This window comes from Dendropsophus ebraccatus, chromosome 6 (genome assembly GCF_027789765.1).
Source record: "Dendropsophus ebraccatus isolate aDenEbr1 chromosome 6, aDenEbr1.pat, whole genome shotgun sequence".
Lineage (NCBI taxonomy): Eukaryota > Metazoa > Chordata > Amphibia > Anura > Hylidae > Dendropsophus > Dendropsophus ebraccatus.
In genome coordinates this window covers 153,331,569-153,356,960 of record NC_091459.1, presented here as the reverse complement: position 1 = coordinate 153,356,960, position 25,392 = coordinate 153,331,569, and the positions used below count along the sequence as shown (strand labels likewise).

Genomic DNA, 25,392 nt, shown 5'->3' with positions numbered 1-25,392 from the left:
AAGTGTATTGCTCTACCTGGACGACGTCATTGTCTACTCTCGCACTTATGAAGACCATATTCATCACTTAGCCGAGGTGTTTCAAGTTCTTATTGACCATGGCCTCAAGATTAAACCGTCGAAGTGCCATCTCCTCAAGCCGCAGGTGAACTATTTGGGCCATGTCGTCAGTGCCGTGGGGATACAACCTGACCCCGAGAAGATTTCGGCTGTGGAAAGCTGGGGCATTCCCAAGACGGTGAAAGAGGAGAGAAGCTTCCTTGGATTTGCGGGCTACTACCGCCGCTTCATACCCCACTTCGCCCAGGTGGCTGAACCACTCAATGAACTACTCCGTGGCTGTCCCCGAGAGAACTATAATCGACGGCTACCCATAGAGTGGTCTGAACGTCAGGAGACGGCGTTCCAAACCCTGAAGGCCCTGTTGATCTCGCCTCCCATCCTGGCTTACCCTGACTATAGTCAGCCCTTCCGTCTCTACACAGACGCCAGCTTCCAAGGCCTAGGGGCTGTCCTGTCTCAAGTCCAAGGTAACCAAGAAAGAGTTATTGCCTATGCCAGCCGAAGTTTAAGAGGTGCTGAGAAGAATGACAGTAACTACAGCTTGTTCAAATTGGAGTTGCTTGCGCTGGTGTGGGCCGTCACGGAAAAGTTCAAAGATTACCTTGCGGCTACACCATTCACTGTCTATACAGATAACAACCCGTTAGCTCACCTCAATACCGCGCGACTGGGCGCTCTGGAACAGCGTTGGGCCTTTAGGTTGGCCAATTTCAACTTCGAGATCAAGTATCGAAGCGGCAAGGCCAATGTGAATGCTGACCTGCTGTCTCGATTGCCTAGAGGGGAGGAAGCCCCGGAGGATGACGACTGGGAAGATGTGGAGATGCCTCCTTTCTATCAGAGGTTCGCTACCCAGAGTACTACCACGGCGGTCAAAACGGGCGAGGCGTCCCCTGACCCGGGGCCCTATCAAGATTTGTCCCGATGGCAAACCATCCAGAATGAGTCCAGAGTCTTGGGGGAAATCTACGACTACTTGTCTACTGGGAGAGTCCCCATGAGAATCAAGAGGCCCTATCCAGACGTTGAACTGAGGCGTCTCTGGAGACAGAGGAATCGGCTCTTCCTCCATAAGGGCCTACTTCTGAGGAATTCATTGGACCCCGTCTCTGGAGAGCGATGCCATCAGATCTTGATTCCCTGGCGGGACGCCAAATTGGTGTTGGATGCCTACCACGACCGTTACGGCCATTTCGGGGTCCATAAGACTGAGGCGACCATCCATCAACGGTTCTATTGGATCGGGATGCGGGCTGACATTGAGAACTGGTGTGCTGAATGCCCCGCCTGTAACATCTCCTAGGCGGGAGGAAGAGAGGCTAGAGCCCCCTTGCATTCCATTGTGTCCCACCGGCCAAATCAGCTCGTTGCCTTAGACCATGTGAAGTTGTCCCCAACGAGATGTGGATACACATATGCCCTGACCATGGTCGATCACTACTCCAAGTGGGTAGTCGTGGTACCCGTCCGAGACTTGACTGCAAGGACCACAGCCATCACTTTCTACAAAGAGTATGTGAAACACTACGGCTGTCCTGAGTCCCTGCTCACAGACCGAGGCCCGGCTTTCGAATCTCAACTCTTCCATGAGCTGTGCACTTATCACAAATGCAAAAAGCTTTGTACCACAGCCTATCACCCGCAAGGCAATGGTCTCTGCGAGAAAATCAACCAGGTTTTCATCAATATGCTCAGAACAGCTTCAGTGACCAAGCGGGTGGAATGGCCTCACCTGTTGGATGAGCTGGTGGAGATCTACAACAACACCACCCATTGCTCTACGGGCTACTCCCCTTTCTATCTGATGTTTGGGCGCCAAGGTCAGCTTCCTCAAGACCGCGTGCTTGGAGTTCAAGTAACTGACACTGTCAACCCTCTGCCTGATACCGACTGGGTCCAAGAGCATCAGAGGAGGATTCAAGACGCCCGAGAGATTGTCGACCAGAAGATGGGAGAGGCTCACCAGCGTCAGGAAGATGCTTATAATCAAGGGGCGCATGCCACACCACTAAGAGTGGGGGACAGAGTCTGGCTAAAGAAATATCACCGCACTCACAAGTTGGAGAGTTTATGGGAGCCTGAACCCTATGTCATTTCTGCTATTCCCTATCCAGAGACTGATGTGTATGAGGTCAAGAAGCCAGGTCTGGCCCCTCAAACTGTACACCAAACTGTACACCGGAATAGGATAAAGCGCTGTGTAAGAGAGGATCTGCAAGGCCTCACAGCATTCTGTCCAGCACCTGTACAGGCACTTCCGCCAGTTTCAGAGGCTCCATCTAAGCCGGTCTCTCTTGAAGATATGCTCCAAACCGAACCATTCCTCATGGCTGTTGGCTATCAGGGGATTCCGATGAGCACCCCAGTTGTCCTGCCTCCTGCGGCTCCGCCTCCTGCAGTCCCTTCTCCTCAACCAGCTGCTGTCAATGACCCCCAATCTGTTCCAGAGCAAGTTACTCATGAAGCCAACCTCATGCTGAGACGGTCTGAGCGCTCAACTCGGGGAACACTACCAATCCGCTACAGAGACCAAAGTCCTTAAACTGTTCCTGTTTTGTTGTTGTTCCTGTGTGATTAAAAAGTTCTATGCAACGTTCAAGGTTCGTGCCTGGTCCTCCTGACCAAGTTTCCTTATTATCATCCAGCTATGTGCTGATGGACACTCATTGACCAAACTGTTCTTCAGTGCCTGTCCCAGAGCCTTTACATGGACGATGTTCTATGTTGCCTAAAGAGACTCTACCACACAGAGACACTTATCCATTCCTTCCTAAAGCATTTTCCAGATTATGTGATTGTCAGAGGTTTATTATTGTACTTCAGTATTGCACTTCAGTAGTCAAAGGTCTATTTTCTTGTCAGAGTCATATATATATATTTTCCTACCTCTGAGTAAGCAGAAAAGTCATATAGTCTCAGAGTAAAGTGTGTCTTTTGGAAGAAGTATTTTTTTTTTCTCACAGTGTATATTTTCATGTCAGAGACAGTTTCCTTCACCTCTGAGTAAAGAAGTCAGTCTACATATTTATATCTATAGCCTCAGAGAAAGTGTATTTTCTAAAAAGTGTATTTTTCAGAAGAATCTTCTATTTTCTCCATGCATAATCTCATTGTGTATTATTATCATATCTACAGCTGGAAAGATTTAGTTGAGCCAGTTCGTATGCAGATTTTCTTCAGATTTTCATTCGGATTTCTCTCAGGTTTCCTTCAGAGTTATGTGAGCCAGTTCTCCTCAGGACCTCGCAGTATTTGTTGTCTTTTGTATTTCCCTTCCTTTTGTTTCCAGTGTTTGTTCACCTCTGTCTTGTTCCAACACAGTAGTTATCACACATAGTCATACCTAACATTCACACTGGTTCATACATATTGCACCTTGGATACCTTTTCGTGTGTTTGGCCTATTGGATAATTGTGTTGTATGATTGACCGGTATGTAAGGGGCCCCATGTATGTTTGCTTTTATTATTTTGTTCTTTTCTCTTCCAGGTGTCCAAGACACTTCACACAGACACCCAAGGTAGTACACAGGTCTTCACAGTTTTCTTTCCAGTAGGGTAACTCATTTCCATTGGAAACCTACTGTCAAACTGACTGGAATATTGAGGGTCCCCCGCCAGCAGTTAAGTAGTCCTGACTTCCATGTCAGATGGTCCACGCACTAACTACCTGTAACCAGAGTACGTTAGGCACCCCTAGGTGAAGTCCTGCCACTAGGGTTTTTCTTTCTCTCTCTCTCTTGTCACCTGTGCCTTGAGCGTGGGAAACACACATCTACATATTCACTCACACTAACATTCCTTCCTCTTGTCCTGGTCCTCTTATGTTCATTCGGCCACATCTACCTCAACTTGTGGTTCGCCGAGGTCGGCTCATTTCTAGTAGGGAGGTATGCAGTGTCCCAGAACAGCCCTTCTCATGCTCATACTTTTATTATAACTAGTTCTGTTCTGGAAAGCTATGGTCCACTGCAAACTGCGTGTATTGTGTCCCCCTTCTCAGTATTCAGGTCTGCCATTTCAGTCATTTATTGCATGTGTATTCAGGTATCAGTGTCTAAAGGTATTATGTCGCCTCCTAGTGTTCAAGGATGGTACTTCTCATGTATAATCCTCTGTATATGCCTAATGGTGTGATGATGCAATGGCTGGATGTCACATGACTGTGCCCTGCTTCCATGGTAACACCAATGGTCATCGAGCTTTTGGCTGGGGTTACCATGTGACTTCCTGTGCTACCTCAGTCTATTCCCTGCCACAGAGGGGGTAGGTTGTGAGTCGAGTCTTGTCCTCCACCATCAGGAGACAAGTTGTGCTTTTGTCCTCTCTCTCCCTGCCGAGAGATAGGCCTCTGTGTGCTCTGCTGCTCCAGTCCACTGGCTGTGTTCCTGCCTCAAGTCTCAAGATTCTCATCTGGGTGTCGATTCTTCAGTCATTCTTCAATTCCTCTCATCATCATCTCCTCAAATCATCAACAGCAAGTATTTCATTCAAGTCTCATTCCACCCAGCATCTCAGCTTCAGTTTCACTACTACTCCCATCATTCAGCACTCTACTCTCACAGCCTATTGCAGCATCACCCATTACTCTGCTTTATCCAAGATTGCCTTATTCCCGGTTGTATCCGGAGAGACTGTTACTACTAGTTACCACCGTTACAATAAATATACAACTACCGTTGTTTCTGAACCTTGGCATTGGTGTGTTCATTGGTGCCCTGACTAAGGACAACGAAGAATCGCACGCCCAGTATTCCCGCATGGTCAGGAGCCCGGTTTCCAGCTGTATCACCCTCGTGCCTACACCGTGACCACACTACATCCTACAGCTGCCCCGGTTCCTGCACCCTCACAACATCTGCACTGCGGAAGTGGCCCCCAGGGGCCAGGGCGTAGCACTGTAGGGAGGAGATACTAGACACACAGCAGTACAGGACATGTAGTATAACACTATACTGTAGAGAGGAGATGCCAGACACACAGCAGTACAGAACATGTAGTATCACACTATACTGTAGAGGAGATACTAGACACACAGCAGTATAGGACATGTAGTATCACACTATACTGTAGGGAGGAGATATTAGACACACACAGCAGTACATGACATGTAGTATCACACTATACTGTACAGAGGAGATACTAGATACACAGCAGTACAGGATGTGTAGTATTACACTATACTGTAGAGAAGAGATGCCAGACACACAGCAGTACAGGACATGTAGTATCACACTATACTGTACAGAGGAGATACTAGACACACAGCAGTACAGGACATGTAGTATCACACTATACTGTAGAGGAGATACTAGACACACAGCAGTACAGGACATGTAGTATCACACTATACTGTAGGGAGGAGATACTAGACACACAGCAGTACAGGACATGTAGTATCACACTATACTGTAGAGAAGAGATGCCAGACACACAGCAGTACAGAACATGTAGTATCACACTATACTGTAGAGGAGATACTAGACACACAGCAGTATAGGACATGTAGTATCACACTATACTGTAGGGAGGAGATACCAGACACACAGCAGTACAGGACATGTAGTATTACACTATACTGTAGGGAGGAGATACCAGACACACACAGCAGTACAGGACATGTAGTATCACACTATACTGTACAGAGGAGATACTAGATACACACAGCAGTACAGGATGTGTAGTATTACACTATACTGTAGAGAAGAGATGCCAGACACACAGCAGTATAGGACATGTAGTATCACACTATACTGTAGAGAGGAGATACCAGACACCCAGCAGTACAGGACATGTAGTATCACACTATCCTGTAGGGAGGAGATACTAGACACACACAGCAGTACATGACATGTAGTATCACACTATACTGTACAGAGGAGATACTAGATACACACAGCAGTACAGGATGTGTAGTATTACACTATACTGTAGAGAAGAGATGCCAGACACACAGCAGTACAGGACATGTAGTATCACACTATACTGTAGGGAGGAGATACTAGACACACACAGCAGTACATGACATGTAGTATCACACTATACTGTACAGAGGAGATACTAGATACACACAGCAGTACAGGATGTGTAGTATTACACTATACTGTAGAGAAGAGATGCCAGACACACAGCAGTACAGGACATGTAGTATCACACTATACTGTAGAGAGGAGATACCAGACACACAGCAGTACAGGACATGTAGTATCACACTATACTGTAGAGGAGATACTAGACACACAGCAGTACAGGACATGTAGTATCACACTATACTGTAGAGGAGATACTAGACACACAGCAGTACAGGACATGTAGTATCACACTATACTGTAGGGAGGAGATACTAGACACACAGCAGTACAGGACATGTAGTATCACACTATACTGTAGAGAAGAGATAACAGACAGCCAACCAGTGCATGCACTTTACAAATACTGGGATTTTACCAGTAAAATGGCCACTTTCATTGGTTGATCAGCTAGTGTTTTGTGTTTTTTTTTTTTTTTTAAATGTTCTGCACTTCTGGACTGTCTGTAAAATTGTATGTTGAGTCTTGTTTCAAGTTACAATGTTCCTTTCTGGACCATTGTATGTTGAAAATATTGTATCTTGAGGTTGAGGCTGAAGTTGTTTTCTTATTTAGAGGATTTCTTTTTCCTGTTTTAGCCATTATTCTTACAGAAACTGTATAATATTCATAACCTGCCTGTAAGTGAGGTGCCCTGAGGGGGTTGGTGACAAAAATGGCCAAAAGGAGCCCACGGTTGGCATCAAAGTACAAACACAAAATTATGGTTTAAAAGTAAAATTGACTTTGGGCCACTGATTTCACACTGCGTACACACAGAGAGGGATGCCCCTAGTTAAAAAAAACAAACATCATACTCCCCTAATCCGGGCTGTGTGGCTGCAGGGAGCAGCTCTTTTTCTTCGGGCTCCATCTTGCGAGCCATGGGGACGGAACGGGATTACGTCACATCATCACACCTGCTTGAGAGGTCACATCCCGATGTCCCATAGGCTACTGGTAGGAAGTGCTGGTGGCCTATGGGGTTGAATGTAGGAGCAGGACGCTGACAGGTCCTGCTCCTACATTCTGTTCACTTTAATGTTCTGCCCGCTCACAGTGCTCAAAGGGATCTGTGCATCCCTAGAAGCCTAATATATAATTATACGCACGGGAGGGACAGGTCTCTATATATACACACAGGAGGGACAGGTCTCTATAAACTATATACACACGGGGGAGGGGACAGGTATTTATATATACACACAGGGGGGACAGGTCTCGCTCTGACCAGCCTCAGACGAGGAGATTCCCTATATATTGCGCGGCCCTGATTAGTAGCGGCCTATACAAGCCAATCCTACGAGTGGAGCGGCCGCTCTGGGACATCCTGCTATGCCACAGCCATGTTATCTGCAAACATGGCAGTGATTGGCCGGCTGCATCAGGTGACCTGGGTGTATATAGGCTGGGTGTATATAGTCCCAGTCTCCTGATGCTGGAATCACTTGTTAGCTGTCAGGAAGAGCTGTTTGAGCAGGAGGTAGTGTGGGCAGCCAGGCAAGTAGGTTCACCAAACACCCAACAGTTTCAAGACTGAAAGTCTCTCAGTGTGACTGATAAAGAGCTAATTCCATACAATATACCAGTATACAGAAGAGTGATACTGGTATATAGGTGGTAATACTCTGTAATCCAGTCCTCTCCTGTGCTGGGCTCCAATACTGCATGTATGACTCCGAGCTAAAAGACAAGGGTCTAGATCAGGGCCTTCCCATCCTGTTTTATTAGAATTTATGGAAAACAGTGGTTCACCCATGCCGGATATGTCATTATAAAAAGGTATTCCAATATTCAGTATCTGCCATGTCTTTAGTGTATAGCAGAATCCGTGCCAGGGGGTGTGGGAATAATTCCAGTAGTAATGGCAGGGGATGTTGTGGTAGCTTTGTGGCCCCTGACCTGGCACTAATAGATTGGTTCTGGGCACAGCTGTAGTCCTGCAGCACAGGCTGGTCTACAGCAGTGGCGTAGCTACAATGAAGGCAGGGAAGGCGACTGCTATGGGGCCCCTGCAGGAAGGGGGCCCGAGGAAGCCTGCCCTGCCTTCATGGTAGGTACCCCGCTCCCCCAGGGGTCCAGAGAGGAAGAGGGACCCCCACTGCACTGTTCAGCCCCCTCACTGTAGTGCCGGGTGTGCGGGCTGAACAGAGGAGCAGGACCTGCCAGACGGCACAGGAGAGGGATGAAGGACCTTTGGGTTACATGACCCAAAGGTCCTGAATACTTCTATGTGAAGATCAGCCCGTACTACAGGAGGAGGAGGGGGAAGCCTGGGAGCTGTAAGTGCTGTGTATGTGTGTCAGTGAGTGTATATATGTATCTGTGGGTATATGTATATGTCAGTGTGTGTATATATGTATCTGTGGGTATATGTATATGTCAGTGTGTGTATATATGTATCTGTGGGTATATGTATATGTCAGTGTGTGTATATATGTATCTGTGGGTATATGTATATGTCAGTGTGTGTATATATGTATCTGTGGGTATATGTATATGTCAGTGTGTATATATGTATCTGTGGGTATATGTATATGTCAGTGTGTGTACATATGTATCTGTGTATGTATGTCAGTGTGTGTATATATGTATCTGTGGGTATATGTATATGTCAGTGTGTGTATATATGTATCTGTGGGTATATGTATATGTCAGTGTGTGTATATATGTATCTGTGTATATATTTATATGTCAGTATGTGTATGTATCTTTGGCTATATATATGTGTGTGTGTGTATGTCAGCAATGTCTGTAACACTGGTGTATATGTGTGTTTGTGTATGTCAGTAGTGTCTCAAGTGATTGACAGGTTTGCTCCCAAAGATGTTCTGCAGCAGCTTCTATTAATGCTGGGCCCTAATAAAAGAACCCACCACTAATATCTGCAGCATTTTCTTTTATTTCCGGTTGAGTATTTCGTATTACACTGAGATGATTTCCCTGTATACAGTCTATTCATGGTGTATACATCAGCATTAGTGTCATCACATTACAGCGTATATATGTGTGTATGTCATTGGCGTATCTGTATATATGTTAATGGTGCCTCTGTGTATATATATATATATGTGCGTCATTGTCTGTGTTTGGCACGCGGGGGGGGGGGGGGGGGGGGGGGTAGCGTACAGGATTCATGGGGCCCCATACAGTTTTTTGCTATGGGGCCCCACGAATCCTAGCTACGCCCCTGGTCTACAGTATTGTCCCTTCTCATCCAGAGGTCTTTTTAATACAGCGGCCTGAGAGTCTTGGATACGTCCGTGCTCTCCCTGGTGATCCAGCTCCATTTCCGTGATTTTTTTTCATTACTTTCTGAGGCTTTCAGGTGACCAGACAACCAGACCAGTCTCCCATTGACTTTAATGGAGTTTGTTACTTGAATTGAGCACTCTGGCATCGGAAAATACTTCAGAGTGACGAGTGTTCAAGCGTTTTCGTACTTGTTCATCTCTAGTTGTTACCAGTTCATTGTCTACAGCCTTCACTATATCCTAGAGCTAATGGCACCATGTTGAGATCAGATCATGGGGTGCAGAGCAGGACACAAAGCTTTTATCCACCTGCGTATATACTCTGCACTTCCTTTCTGAGAGCTACCACAAGCATCATCCTCCGGTGTGCACCTGACACTTCCTGCCAGTAACCACACTACGCAGACAAGATACGGAGAGAACAATGGAGGCCAGAACCTTCAGCCTCCTCCTCATGGCTCTACTGTGGATTTCCTCGGCCAAGACAAAAGATACAGGTAAGTAAAAGAGTCCTGTCATGGTAGAAAGTGTGAGGAGGACGAGGTGTGCAGGTTATATTGTGCCCGACACATTCTACGCCACCCCATGCCGCTGCAGCAGAAATCTCTAAAATGTAAAGATGAAGAAAAGCTTAATCCCTTAGTCTGGGGTGACACATGTTCACACTCCGTAAATAATACCAGAATACGGCCATGTTTTCAGTGTAAGGTTATGTTCACATTACGTGAACATCCGGACGTTCCGTGACCCCTGTGGTGAAAACTACGGCCGTAGTTTTATGTAGTGTGAACATAGCCTAATAATGGTAAATTGTCCAGCAGTGCACACAATTTGTAGAATAATGGCCGTAACTGATCAGGAGCGTCTCTATAATCCACAGCATGTATCTAGCACCTGTATCTAGCACCTGTGGCGCTTTCACCTGTTCACACATTTGTTTTATTTTCACTTTTGGTATCTTACTGTGTGTGAACATCCTTATCCTAATCTGGAGGACATTAGGGTTACATCCACCACCAGAGACTGCTTCTATCTTTACATAAAGGAATAGAAAGAGCAAATAGAATAGTAGAAAACTCGTTGTGATAAGGGTAGGGCATGATGGGAAATTACCGCTTCGGTACAGTTATAACAAAGTGAAACGCTTTGTTATCTCTGCAATCTACTTATCAGCCAGCTGCCTTATAACTGACTGCCACTCCTTTCCAGGTGCCTTATAACCGACTGCTGCTCTGTGCCACTACTTCCTGGGTGCCTTTATAACAGACTGCCTCTCTGTGCCTTTTCCCTCCGGGTGCTGGAAAAAAGCTGGATCCAGTCCTGGGAAACTTCTCCCAGTTTCTCAGGACCAAATCCACCTGAAGTAACATGGAGCGGCAGTCAGTTATAAGGCAGCGACTGATGAGCAGATTGGAGCCATAATGAAGTGCTTCACTAACTATAACTGTACATTTACTCATCTCTATTCCAGATAATCACATTGTACAATTTATAAATAATTATTAACCATTTTATTCCATGAAATAAGAATTTGATCACCGACCTACCAGCAGGACTTCTGCCTCTCACATAAGAAGCTCCTCCTACTCTGCCCTCATTACCTGGATTACCGTCACCTGTTTCATCTCATTACCTGTATAATAATTAGTGATAAGCGAACATGCTGGTCCGAGCTTGGTACTCAATCGAGTATTAGGGTACTCGATGGTGCTCCTTTCTCGGATGAGCATCTTGCGATACTTGAGATAATGGCATCTTCCTCTTCCTGCATGTTTGGCAGCTTTTTTGCAGGAGAGGCTTTGGGAGCTTGTAACATCATGTGGGTAATCCTACATGTCAATAGCAGCGATTGGCTGGCCAGATCAGATGACCCGGGCATATAAGAATCTGGGCCGGCGGTGCTCTGCTCACATGCATGCTGGAAGAGAATAGGGAGAGAGCTGCTGATTGTCAGGGAGAGCGTTAGGGAGGGAATTAGCATTCCTGTAGGCAGGTATACTACACAAAGAACCCAACAGCCCTTGTAAGGGCTTAAAAATTGTTTTTTTTTTGGAGTACTCCAGTCTGCTGGATGGGACTTGCAGTGTAGCTACCAGTGCCACAATCTTAGCTGCACACTGTGGTGATCGACTGCTAGCAGAAAGGGGACAGCGGGTGGTGCATACAAACATGCCCAGATTGGTAATTTGGCACACCGGGCAAATGCCCGGCGGGCTGGCCAGATTACCAGTCGGTGTGCTGAATGTCCCGTCGCTGCATATCTGCACCGGCCCTCTGCAGTGGTTAAGAGAATAGCGCAGCTGGCTGCCGCGCTATTCACTCAGCCTCTGGTCCGGAGAGGAGGGCTCGGGCCCGGCACCACTGCTTTCTAACTGGCAGAGCCAGGGAGCCAGCCATTGGCTCCTGGCCCTGCCAGTCACTCTTGTGTCCGGAAGTGGCTTTATACCTCCGGCCACTAGAGGCTGCTATTTCTCTCTGGGCGGCTTCCAAGCGCATACCTCCGGCCACTAGAGGCTGCTCTTTCTCTCAGGTCTGCTCCCTAGTGCAGAGGAAGGAACATTCGAGGACTGCATCGCTGCCGGGCCAGGTGAGTATGGTATGGGTTTCTATTTATTTTGGACAAAACACAATGCTCAGGTCACCTTGGGGGCGGGACGATTTCTTGTTTGGGGCTGGTGTGTTGGAGATGGCCTGGGGCTGCTATTGCTTATGGTGGGGGGATTACTATAGTGGGATACAGGGGCAGTCAGGGGACCAGGGTAGTGGAGGGCCCCACCAGGCTTAGACCCCAGAGGCTCCATGTGCTCTTGTCAGGCAGCCTTTCTGCACACAAGGTCCCGAGGCTGGTTCTCCTTGAGACTGTACTTCAGAAGGAGCGGGAAGCCTCACAGTGTCAGGAGCTCCTGCTCAGCTGCTGACCTCCTCACCTAGCTGTCGGGGGAGCAGATAAAATATAGCAGCACCTCTGTACGTGATGATAAGACCTGTAGCTGACGGTGCACAAGTTACAGAGGTCAGAGGTTATTCACTCCTTCCCCTCGGCTGTCTGTCGGTGGTCCCAGGCTCCCAGTCAGGAGGCAAGAGCCCCAAAGATCCAGCCAAGTATGGTGGGTAAATGTAGTAGGAGACTGTGTGACTGTGGATATTGGTGTATATGTGTGTTACTGGATGCAGGGTGGATATCGGTGTATATGTGTGTGACTGTGTGGATGCAGGGTGGATATTGGTGTATATGTGTGTTACTGGATGCAGGGTGGATATCGGTGTATATGTGTGTGACTGTGTGGATGCAGGGTGGATATTGGTGTATATGTGTATGACTGTGTGGATGCAGGGTGGATATTGGTGTATATGTGTGTTACTGGATGCAGGGTGGATATTGGTGTATATGTGTGTGACTGTGGATGCAGGGTGGATATTGGTGTATATGTGTGTTACTGGATGCAGGGTGGATATTGGTGTATATGTGTGTGACTGTGTGGATGCAGGGTGGATATTGGTGTATATGTGTGTTACTGGATGCAGGGTGGATATTGGTGTATATGTGTATGACTGTGTGGATGCAGGGTGGATATTGGTGTATATGTGTGTTACTGGATGCAGGGTGGATATCGGTGTATATGTGTGTGACTGTGTGGATGCAGGGTGGATATTGGTGTATATGTGTGTTACTGGATGCAGGGTGGATATTGGTGTATATGTGTGTGACTGTGTGGATGCAGGGTGGATATTGGTGTATATGTGTGTTACTGGATGCAGGGTGGATATTGGTGTATATGTGTATGACTGTGTGGATGCAGGGTGGATATTGGTGTATATGTGTGTTACTGGATGCAGGGTGGATATCGGTGTATATGCGTGTGACTGTGGATGCAGGGTGGATATTGGTGTATATGTGTATGACTGTGGATGCAGGGTGGATATTGGTGTATATGTGTGTTACTGGATGCAGGGTGGATATTGGTGTATATGTGTGTGACTGTGGATGCAGGGTGGATATTGGTGTATATGTGTGTTACTGGATGCAGGGTGGATATTGGTGTATATGTGTATGACTGTGTGGATGCAGGGTGGATATTGGTGTATATGTGTATGACTGTGTGGATGCAGGGTGGATATTGGTGTATATGTGTGTTACTGGATGCAGGGTGGATATTGGTGTATATGTGTGTGACTGTGGATGCAGGGTGGATATTGGTGTATATGTGTATGACTGTGTGGATGCAGGGTGGATATTGGTGTATATGTGTGTTACTGGATGCAGGGTGGATATCGGTGTATATGTGTGTGACTGTGTCCATGCAGGGTGGATATTGGTGTATATGTGTATGACTGTGTGGATGCAGGGTGGATATTGGTGTATATGTGTGTGACTGTGTCCATGCAGGGTGGATATTGGTGTATATGTGTATGACTGTGTGGATGCAGGGTGGATATTGGTGTATATGTGTGTGACTGTGTGGATGCAGGGTGGATATTGGTGTATATGTGTGTGACTGTGGATGCAGGGTGGATATTGGTGTATATGTGTGTGACTGTGTGGATGCAGGGTGGATATTGGTGTATATGTGTGTGACTGTGTGGATGCAGGGTGGATATTGGTGTATATGTGTATGACTGGGGATGCAGGGTGGATATTGGTGTATATGTGTGTGACTGTGTGGATGCAGGGTGGATATTGGTGTATATGTGTATGACTGTGGATGCAGGGTGGATATTGGTGTATATGTGTGTGACTGTGTGGATGCAGGGTGGATATTGGTGTATATGTGTGACTGTGTGGATGCAGGGTGGATATTGGTGTATATGTGTGTGACTGTGGATGCAGGGTGGATATTGGTGTATATGTGTGTGACTGTGGATATTGGTGTATATGTGTATGACTGTGGATGCAGGGTGGATATTGGTGTATATGTGTGTGACTGTGGATGCAGGGTGGATATTGGTGTATATGTGTGTGACTGTGTGGATGCAGGGTGGATATTGGTGTATATGTATATGACTGTGGATGCAGGGTGGATATTGGTGTATATGTATATGACTGTGTGGATGCAGGGTGGATATTGGTGTATATGTGTATGACTGTGTGGATGCAGGGTGGATATTGGTGTATATGTATATGACTGTGTGGATGCAGGGTGGATATTGGTGTATATGTGTATGACTGTGTGGATGCAGGGTGGATATTGGTGTATATGTGTGTTACTGGATGCAGGGTGGATATTGGTGTATATGTGTGTGACTGTGGATGCAGGGTGGATATTGGTGTATATGTGTGTTACTGGATGCAGGGTGGATATTGGTGTATATGTGTGTGACTGTGTGGATGCAGGGTGGATATTGGTGTATATGTGTGTTACTGGATGCAGGGTAGATATTGGTGTATATGTGTATGACTGTGTGGATGCAGGGTGGATATTGGTGTATATGTGTGTGACTGTGGATGCAGGGTGGATATTGGTGTATATGTGTGTGACTGTGTGGATGCAGGGTGGATATTGGTGTATATGTGTATGACTGTGTGGATGCAGGGTGGATATTGGTGTATATGTGTATGACTGTGGATGCAGGGTAGATATTGGTGTATATGTGTGTGACTGTGTCCATGCAGGGTGGATATTGGTGTATATGTGTGTGACTGTGGATGCAGGGTGGATATTGGTGTATATGTGTGTGACTGTGTGGATGCAGGGTGGATTTTGGTGTATATGTGTGTGACTGTGTGGATGCAGGGTGGATATTGGTGTATATGTGTATGACTGTGGATGCAGGGTGGATATTGGTGTATATGTGTGTGACTGTGGATGCAGGGTGGATATTGGTGTATATGTATATGACTGTGGATGCAGGGTGGATATTGGTGTATATGTGGATGACTGTGTGGATGCAGGGTGGATATTGGTGTATATGTGTATGACTGTGTGGATGCAGGGTGGATATTGGTTTATATGTGTGTGACTGTGGATGCAGGGTGGATATTGGTGTATATGTGTGTGACTGTGGATGCAGGGTGGATATTGGTGTATATGTGGATGACTGTGTGGATGCAGGGTGGATATTGGTGTATATGTGTATGACTGTGTGGATGCAGGGTGGATATTGGTGTATATGTATATGACTGTGGATGCAGGCTGGATAGTTGTGTAAATGTGTGTGTAAATAGATATAGTGTGTGAGTCTGATTGATGTGCACACCTGAAAGAATATACTTTCAGTGGCATTAGTATACTTTCTTTCTTAGCCCCTTAAAGGGGTTATGCAACATTCACACATTTTTTATATCTTGCTGCCATATAAAAGACCATAATAGCTTACATAAAACATAGAAAACATAAGCGCTTACCTCTATGCGCTCCCCTCGTGTCCCAGTGTGGTCTCGCTGGTGTCTGCCACTGTCTTTAGCCGTGGGCTGTCACTCCTGAGATGAACTTGTCTCAGAAGTAATTGCGGCTAAAGACAACAGTGACACTGCATCAGGACATGAGAGGAGCGCAGAGAAGTAAGCATACAATGTTATATTTTCTTATATGGCAGAGTGACCAGTTTCACTTTGTAAAATCCTCCATAAGGCCCTTCTGGGAATGCAGGAAATATGTTATGAATAGCTGGGCTAATATATTAATCTGTGTGTACCCTCCTTAAAGGCAGAAGGGTATGTTTTGGTTATCGGGGACCCAAGCACATTTTTTGCACAGGGGCCCACTGCAGTCTGTGTCTGCCCCTGGTGGGATAGTACATGGAGGGATGGGGAGGGGGTGATTACTATGGGGGGGTATTACTACAGTGGGATTCCCTATACTTATACTATATCTATACTATATGGAGGTACAAAAAGGGCACATATTATATGGAGCCACAGAGGAGGTCTGTACTATATGTGGGCACATAGAAGGCTTGTTTAACATATGGGGACACAGAGCGGCCTGACCACTATTTGCAGGCACATATTGGGCATAACTGCTTATATACACTGTTACTTTATGGGCCAATACATTGGTGCTTTGTATAGAGATGAAGATGATTGTGAAGAAAGAAGCCTAAAATCTTTGTCTGGCAGATCTGCTGGAGATGTCTTCATGGCGGTCGGAGCCAATTGGAGAAGAAAAGAAAAAGCGAAAAACTTTGACAATGAAAAACATCACCGGCACTTCTTACAGAGAAGCCCCCTCCTGTGAGTCCCTGCACTATAGTCACTTATATGTCTGCAGAACTTGTGCACAGCTGGATCTACCTCTATATGGTTACTGCTCCGGGAGACTATTGCTCTTCATATAATGGATATTATTCAGTGACAGTATAGTGGTATGATCCAGTCACTGCTTGGTGATGGTAGTGCTCATGGGGTGGCGGTATTGGCAGAAGATGGAGCTGTGGTTTGTCTCCTCCTCTCTGACGTTTCAGCTGGTAATGAAAAGGATGATTATAAAAGTTTACAATGGACTAATAGTGCGTTTACACAGAGAGATTTATCTGACAGATTTTTTAAGCCAAAACCAGGAACGGACTATAAACAGTAAGGCCCCGGGAGTTCAGCCAAAGGGTAACGGGAGGGGCCCATGACTAGGGGAGGGGTAGGAGTGGGGAGGTGGAGTTATAGCTGGTCAGAAGGGGGGCTAGTATAAAAGTCAGCATCACGTGGGCGAGTCAGTCTAGCCTGGTGCTGGGAGTGAGAAGTTGTGCTCACCATGTCGTTGACTGATCTTCTGGAGCGTGTGCGCAGGGCCGTGGAGGAACAGGAGTCCGTTGAAGAGCAGCTTCGGGGGTTGCTGCCATCTACTTCCCAGGCGGTGGAGGCAGTGCCGACGGGGCGCAGTACTAGGAAGACCTGTCCTCCGGCGAGGCTTTCACCAGATGTTGCGCCTCGGACCCGTCGGCGCCTCAGGAGCCCCAGCCGGGACCCTCCCCCTCCTGCTGCAGCACAGTCTCTTCCTGCTGCGGTGGGGAGGGCGGGAAGGAATCCAGTTAGGCGGTCGGGTACAGAGGTGGCCGGGCGTGCTAGATGTGAGACCCCCGGGCCGGCCTGTCGCGCGACAAGTGAGGTGGATACGTGGCCCCTGGGAGCTGTGAGGACCGGCAGCCCCAGGGCGGTTTGGCACGTCACCCGGAGACTCTCGGGCCTCCGGTTAAGTCGGCGCACACTGCGCCGTGAAGTTGGGGAAGTCATGACCGGGGGAGCAAGGGCTGGTTGTTCCCGGCAACGGAATGAGGAGCGCGCCGCGGCCGGAAGTGCGCAACCGGAAGTGGGCGGCCATCTTGCTCCACCAGAAGAGGCCGTGGAGAAGGACGGGGAGGCCCAGCCTGGAGGGGTCCACCCACAGTGACGTCACGGACGAGGAGGAGGGAGGCCGCAGTGATGCTGGACGGGGAGGAGCTTCCTCTTCCCCCGGGCGTGATCGGAGGTCTGTGGAGCGGCGGCAGTCGGCTGGGTCAGGGTCACGGGCCCCTGTGCGGGGGAATGTTGCAGAAAATATGGCCGGTCAGGCGGATCGGGACCTGGGGCGACCTGCATCCGGGAGCGGCACAGGAACCGGAGCGTCATCGGCCGAGTCTGCAGGGTCTACAGCCGCTGGGGGTCCTGCTTCAGCGAGGCTGGGTGAGTCTACCACAGTCCCGGCTGTGTGGGGAGGGGGGACGCCCCTTAGTGTGGAGGGATTGCAGGCGTTTTTAGTGGGGATGCAGAACTTGCTGGCGGGGATACAGCAGGGAGCACCTAGCCTCTCTCCTGTGGCTGTGGGGGGGGGCAGGGCCCTTGTGGGGGTGTGAGTGTTGGGACGAGCTCCGGTCTGGGTGCTGGTGGGGTTGTGTTGGGGTCTGGGGCTTCCGGGCCTGCGGCGCCGGTGCTTCGGGGTCCTGTGGCGGGTATGGCGGCACAGGAAGCTGGCGAGGTGGTTCCTGTGGTTGTGGCTGGTGGTTCGGGGGCAGCGGGCATTGGGGGGTGGCAGCGAAGAAGGTGGTTGATGACGTGCGCTTGGCCGATGCGGCGCGAGGCGAGGTTTATGTCTGTTTTGAGGGCCCGTTGGGGGTCCACCGGAAACAAGAGGTAAAGGAGAAAATATGGAAGGATGAATACGTGGAGATATTTTCTCTTTTGCCTCTGGAGAAGTTTCATCTTGACCGGGTAAAACCGGCCGATAGTAAAAAAAGAGGAGGAGGAACGCCGGCAATATCGGCTGATACCGCGGACGTTCGTCAATTGGTTACAGGCATTTGCCATCCCGGCCAGTGTGGTCGTAGAGAAGGCGCCGGAAAATTGTTCGGCGCTTTTTGGTTATCAGGATTCGATAGGAGAGGCCTATCGGGTGTATGGCGGTAACGCTTGGCTCAGATACGACGAGCAGTTCCGTCAGCGGAAGGCGGTGCGTCCCTCGCTACGCTGGGACCATAAGGACATTGGGCTGTGGATGAAGCTCATGGCGGCGCCAAAAGGGGCTTCTCAGTCCTTTCGAGACGCGGCCGGAGGTCAGGGGGCAGCCGGGGGGCGTTCGGCCGGGGTTGGAAAAGGCTGCTGCTGGCAGTTTAATGAGGGTTCCTGCAAATTCGGCAGCGAGTGTCGTTACCGGCATGAATGCTCCGGTTGTAGGGGAGCGCATGGATTGTCACGTTGTTTCAAGAAGGGAAAGGGGAAAGGGGGTGACGCTGACGGAAAGGGGGGCAACGCCGGTGAGGGTGGCCGCGATGCGGCCGTACCTTGCGGTGTACCCAAATAGGCAGGCGGCTGCATTATTGGAGCAAGGTTTTGATGGGGGCTTTGTGACTCCGTGTTCGTCGGTTGGCCCGCGGGGGGAACCGGGTAACCTGCAGTCGGCTCTGGCGTACCCTGAGTTGGTGTTAGAGAAGTTAGAGCAGGAGGTTGCTTTGGGGCGCATGGCGGAACCTTTTCAGGAGCCCCCGTGCCCAGACCTGCGCATCTCACCGTTGGGGGTGGTGCCCAAGAAGGAGCCGGGAAAATTCTGTCTCATTCATCACCTGTCATACCCGGCGGGTTGTTCGGTGAATGACGGTATTAATGCGGACTTGTGCTCAGTGTCGTATACCTCATTCGACATGGCGGTGGCTTGGGTGCAGCGGTATGGTCGTGAGGCGCTCGTGGCAAAGACCGATATCGAGTCGGCGTTTCGCTTGTTACCAGTTCACCCTGTTAGTTTTCCGTTGTTGGGTTGTCGCTGGGGAGGTCAGTATTATGTTGATCGGTGTCTCCCGATGGGGTGCTCTATTTCATGCGCGTACTTTGAGGCTTTCAGTGCGTTCTTGGAATGGGTGGTGCAGCAGGAGTCCCAGTTGGACTCCGTGCTGCACTACTTGGATGATTTTTTGTTGATCGGCCCTGCTGGTACGTTATGGAGGCGGTAGCGCGGCGTTTTGGGGTTCCGCTTGCCCTGGAAAAAATTGAAGGTCCGGCTTCGGTTATTACGTTTTTGGGCATTGTTATTGACTCGGATAGCATGGAGTGTCGGTTACCGGTAGAAAAGGTTGAGGCGTTGAGGGAGGCGGTGGATGGCGCGCTGAAGGGGCGCAAGATACAGCTCAGGGTGCTGCAGTCACTGTTGGGTCGCCTCAACTTTGCCTGCAGGATTATGCCGATGGGGCGGGTTTTTTGCAGGCGCTTGGCAGCGGCGACTGCAGGGGCTCGGGCCCCGCATCATTTTGTGAGGGTGTCAGGGGACATGCGGGAGGTTAGTTGTTGGTGTGGCGGTCTTTTTTGGATCAGTATAATGGTCGATCTTTGTTTTTGGATAGGGTGGTGTCCAATCACGATTTGGAGTTTTTTACGGACGCTTCGGGAGCGTGTGGTTTGGGGGCTTATTTCCAAGGGCAGTGGTGCGCGGCTGCGTGGCCGGATTCTTGGAAGGAGAGGGGATTAGTGCGTAACATGGCGTTCCTGGAGTTGTTCCCAATCTTGGTGTCGGTTGTGATCTGGGGCCCGCGTTTTTGTAATAAGCGTGTTCGGTTTCATTGTGACAACCTGGGGGTTGTCCAAGCGATTAATTCACAATCGGCTCATTCTCCCCCGGTGGTTGCGTTGCTGCGGTGGTTGGTGTTGGCAGGTTTGTCACTTTATGCTCATTTCACGGCTGTACATGTCCCTGGTGTTGCGAATGAGATTGCTGACTCTCTCTCCCGTTTTCAGTTGGAGCTGTATCGGGAGCTGGCGCCGGAGGCGGAGGGCGAGGGACTGCACTGCCCGGAGGAACTCTGGCGGCTGGTTTAGGTAGGGCAATGGCACTGGTGCGCAGGTCGGTTTGCGAAGGGACCTGGTCTGCCTACGGTAAGGTGTGGAGTGAGTGGGAGGCTTTGTTGAGGTCAGTGCCGGAAGGGAGCCAGCTGGGGCACAGGGAAGCGTGTGTGCTGTTTTTTGTGGGGTCTCAGTTTGGGGAGGGCGTGTCGCCTTGTATGGGAAGAAAACTAACGGCGCTTGCATTTTGGTTTAAATCGCGGGGTGAGGAGGATGTCACCAAGCGTTTTTTGGTTCGGCAGGCGATGCGGCGCTATAGGAGAGGGGCGGCTACTCGGGATACTAGGCGGCCAGTATCCTTTGCTTTGCTGTTATCTTTGGGTGAGGAGCTTCAGGCGGTGTGTTTTTCTGTTTTTGAGGTTTTGTTGTTTCGCCTAGCTTTTTCGTTAGCCTTTTTTGGGGCCTTCCGGATCTCAGAGTTGGTGTCGCGTAGTAAGGTTTGTGGGGGTGGCCTGATGGTGGAAGAGGTGCGTTTGGTGGGGGAGTTTTTGGAATGTGTGGTTAGCAGATCTAAGACTGACCAGTGGGGTAAGGGGCAGGTGGTTCGGTTATTCTCTTTGCAGGGTTCGGGGATGTGCCCGATTCAATACTTTGTTAATTACTGTGGGGTCCGGCCGCCGGTGCGGGGGGCGCCATTGTTGGTTCATGCTGATGACAGTTTTTTGTCGAAATTTCAATTTGTACGGGTTTTTAGGCAGTGTTTGCAGAGGCTGGGGTTCGGAGACTTCAAGTTTAGTTCACATTCGTTCCGGATTGGTGCCGCCACGGAAGCGGCCTGCTGGGGTTTGTCTGGGGACATGGTGAGGCGCATAGGCAGGTGGGAGTCGGCGCGCTATCAGCTGTATATCAGGCCCCAGCTGTTGGTTTAGGTCAGGGGTGGGGAACCTCCGGCCCGCGGGCCGCATCCGGCCCCTGAGACCTCCCGATGCGGCCTGCAGCTCCCCTGTGATGCTCGCCGCTCTGGAGGAGGAAGGAGCCGGCATACACAGCATCCTCCGGTGTCTGTGACAGCTGCCGGACACAGGAGGATGCTGTCTATGCCAGCTTCTTCCCCAGCAGAGCGGCGCATGTCTTCAGTCTCCTGCGGGCCGCGCGCGATGACGTCATTTCATCGCGCGCCGCCTGCAGGAGAAAGACCGGCACAGAGGACCTGGGACAGAAGAGGACATGGGCAGCGTGGGAACGGAGGTAAGGTGAGTGGGATGTTTATTTTTTTTATTTGGGGGTTAACTAGGCCACCAGGGACATGACTGATGGGGGTTAACTAGGCCACCAGGGATATGCCTGATGGGGGTTAACTAGGCCACCAGGGATATGCCTGATGGAGGATTAAATAGGCCACCAGGGATATGCCTGATGGGGGTTAACTAGGCCACCAGGGATATGCCTGATGGAGGATTAAATAGGCCACCAGGGATATGCCTGATGGGGTTAACTAGGCCACCAGGGACATGCCTGATGGGGGTTTACTAGGCCACCGGGGACATGCCTGATGGGGGTTAACTAGGCCACCAGGGACATGCCTGATGGGGGTTAACTAGGCCACCTGGGACATGACTGATGGGGGTTAACTAGGCTACCAGGGACATGACTGATGGGGGTTAACTAGGCCACCAGGGACATGCCTGATGGGGGTTAACTAGGCCACCAGGGACATGCCTAATGGGGGTTAACTAGGCCACCAGGGACATGCCTGATGGGGGTTAACTAGGCCACCTGGGACATGACTGATGGGGGTTAACTAGGCCACCTGGGACATGACTGATGGGGGTTAACTAGGCTACCAGGGACATGACTGATGGGGGTTAACTAGGCCTACCAGAGGCATCACTGGGGGGGTTAACTAGGCTACCAGGGACATGACTTGGGGGTTAACTAGACTACAAGGGGCATCACTCGGGGGGTTAACTACAATAGCAGGGGAACTAGGGGAACAATACTTTGCCTTGCCCTGGGTGCTGCAAACCCACGCTACTAACTGCCGCACACGGTATGCGGCCCTCAAATGATTTTATTAATGCCCGACTGGCCCTCGACATGGAAAAGGTTCCCCACCCCTGGTTTAGGTGGTGGTTGCTGGGTTTTCATTTTGGGCAGCTGTGTTTTGCTGTGGGCTGTGTTTTATTTTGTCCCCCCCCCCCCTTATTTTTTTCCTGGTTTTCGTTGTCTTTCAGGAGCTGGTCCGTGCCTCGTATGGATCCTGGGGCACTCGTTTGTGTACTGGGGTAGCCGTCGGGCGGATGTGCGGCCTGCGGGACGGCAGCTTGGCTTTGATCCAGTGGAGGTGCAGTTGCGGTGGTTGGGGAGCGGGGGCATGTTGTGGCAATGGCTGTTGGCAGACGTGCATTTTTATGCTGAACTGGACAGGGCTCCGGATGTACTGGTGGTCCACCTGGGGGGAATGACCTGTGTGTTCGTACCTCACGGGCTGTGGTGCGGGATATAAAGCTAGACTTGTTGAGGTTGTGGTGTTCTTTCCCGGGCCTTATTCTGGTGTGGTCTGACATTGTGGCGCGGAGAGTGTGGAACCAGGCGCGGTCTGTATCGGCTGTCAATAGGGCCCTGGCTAAAGTTAATAATGTCATTGGCAAATTTGTGGCACGTAACGGTGGTGTGGTGGTGAGACACCGGGAATTGGAGAGGGTGGACCCCAGTGTGTTGCGTTTTGATGGGGTGCATTTAAATGCGGTGGGTGTGGACATTTGGACCCTGGATTTGAAGGAGGGCATTGAGAAAGCCTTGCGTTTTTGGCGGGACGACCGCATGTAAGGGGTCACTTGCGGTCGCCTTGGCAGTTTAAGGAATGGAGGGGAGGTGGGGTCCTAGAAAGCAATGGAGGAAGGAGTGGTAATAATAATATAACGGTGGCTTGAAGTTTAAAAGAAAATTCCTGTTGGACAGGGTTCCCAGGAAGAGTTATGTAGGTCTGGAAGATGGGTGTCCGCAGGTCTGGTGTGTTATGACTGTGGGCAAGGTCCAGACCGAGTACTGGTTGTTGATGGATGGGTGCCTTCGGGGGACCCCCCTCTCTGAACTTTATGTAGCAAGGAAAAAGTTACAATTTGCACTAGGATGTTTACAAAGTAATAAGATGTTTGTTTATTACAGAATCTATTTTGAAAATGTTAAATTATGGTTGTTTATAATAAAAGCCGTGGCCTTTTTATACCACTTAACCCTTGTCTGTGTGTGGGTTCTTTAAGGGTTGGGGGAAAAAAGGAAAAACGGATATCACCTCTCCCTCAGTCAAGAGAACAGGTCATAAAGGAAACACTGAGATTTCTCTTTCCTAGTCCATTCCTGGTTTTAGCTTAAAAAATCTGTCAGATAAATCTGTCTGTGTAAACGCACCATAAAGGTCCAGTCACTTATATCTCCCATACACCTGTATGCTTGGATCTACAGCTCTGTACCTGATATGGACCTCACAGATTATCTCTAAGGGCATGTTCATACACATCCATTGCGGATTTGATGCTGCTCATTTAATCAATTTAAATAGATACGTAAATATGCAACATCGAATCCACAGCGGATGACGTTATATCTTTACTTTGTGTTCACGTATTTAAGAGAGTAGAGAAGGACATGGCTAAGTGAAGGAGAATTCTCTACAGCATGTAAAGTCACCGCTATCCATGATATGGGGGGGGGGGGGGGGTATGGTATGTGGGCTGCTGGGACTTGAGTGCCAGGGCTGATTTTAAGTCCCAGTCCGGCCCTGCATACAGACCCCAAAGTCCTCTCAGTACTATTTTTTTTTTTTTTTGTGGCTGGTGCTGCTGCTGTAGTACATTGTATTGCTGTGATTTGTAGTAAAGCTGCATAGAACCTCACTGCTCATTGTCCTGTGTAAGAGGTGGCATACACCATATAGCACCACTTACACACAGACTCTATACGACAACCTCCAAAAACCAGTCTGACCAGTATCTGTTGTCATCTGCAGCCAGTCTGCCGGGTTGCTTTCTTTTTGTGCAGCCATATCCAACCTCACTGCTCATTGTCCTGTGTAAGAGGTGGCATACACCATACAGCACCACTTACACACAGACTCTATAAGACAACCTCCAAAAGTAGTCTGAGTAATATATTTTCTTGGCTTGCTGTGATCTGTAGTGCAGCTCTCTCAGTCTTGACTGTGCAGTGTCCATAAAACGGTGAACCCCAGGGGTAAGGGTCGTGGGCGTGGGGTTCCAAGTGATGCCATTGCCGGAGGCCATGGTTCAGGGCAGGGTGACACAGCAGCACCTGTTGAGGAGGGAGCAGTGGCACACAGCAGACATCCACTCCCTAGCTGCTTTGCCCAATTTACAGGGTCTAAGGGTACATCGCTATTGAAACCGCAGCGGTGTGAACAGGTGATGACGTGGATAGCGGATAATGTGTCCAGTAACTTATCCACCAACCAGTCTTCCACACAGTCCGCCCATGCTACCCAAGGGAGTGGAACCCTTGCTCCATTAGCTCAGCCTCCTTCCCCACAGCCTGGCCCCTCCATCCACCACCACCACCACCAGGCTCCCAGGAACTCTTTTCTGGACCCTTCCCTGAGTCAGAGAAGCCGGAGCAGTCGATCTGTCCTGATGCCCAAACTATGCAGCTCACACAGTCAGTGAGTGATGAGAGTGGGGACTTGCAAGTGGGGTTTGAAGAGGTGTCTGATGATGATGATGAGACCCGGTTGTCAGACAGTGAGGTTGTTGTCATGGATGTAACTCAAAGTGAGGAGGAGAGTGAGGAGCTGGTGGATGAGGACGAGGTGACTGACCCGA

General features: G+C 49.4%; 1 protein-coding gene across 4 annotated transcripts in view; it reads left to right on the top strand.

The window, feature by feature from the left end:
- The first annotated feature begins 9,796 nt into the window (after window positions 1-9,796).
- LOC138794572 (T-cell differentiation antigen CD6-like) overlaps window positions 9,797-25,392 on the top strand; it is a 141,512-nt gene continuing 125,916 nt past the window's right edge. For all 4 annotated transcript variants that reach the window (XM_069973327.1, XM_069973328.1, XM_069973329.1 and 1 more), the window contains exon 1: window positions 9,797-9,881. In XM_069973327.1, coding sequence (XP_069829428.1) covers window positions 9,809-9,881 — 73 coding nt within the window. In that variant the 5' untranslated portion in view covers window positions 9,797-9,808. The remainder of the gene's footprint in view (window positions 9,882-25,392) is intronic.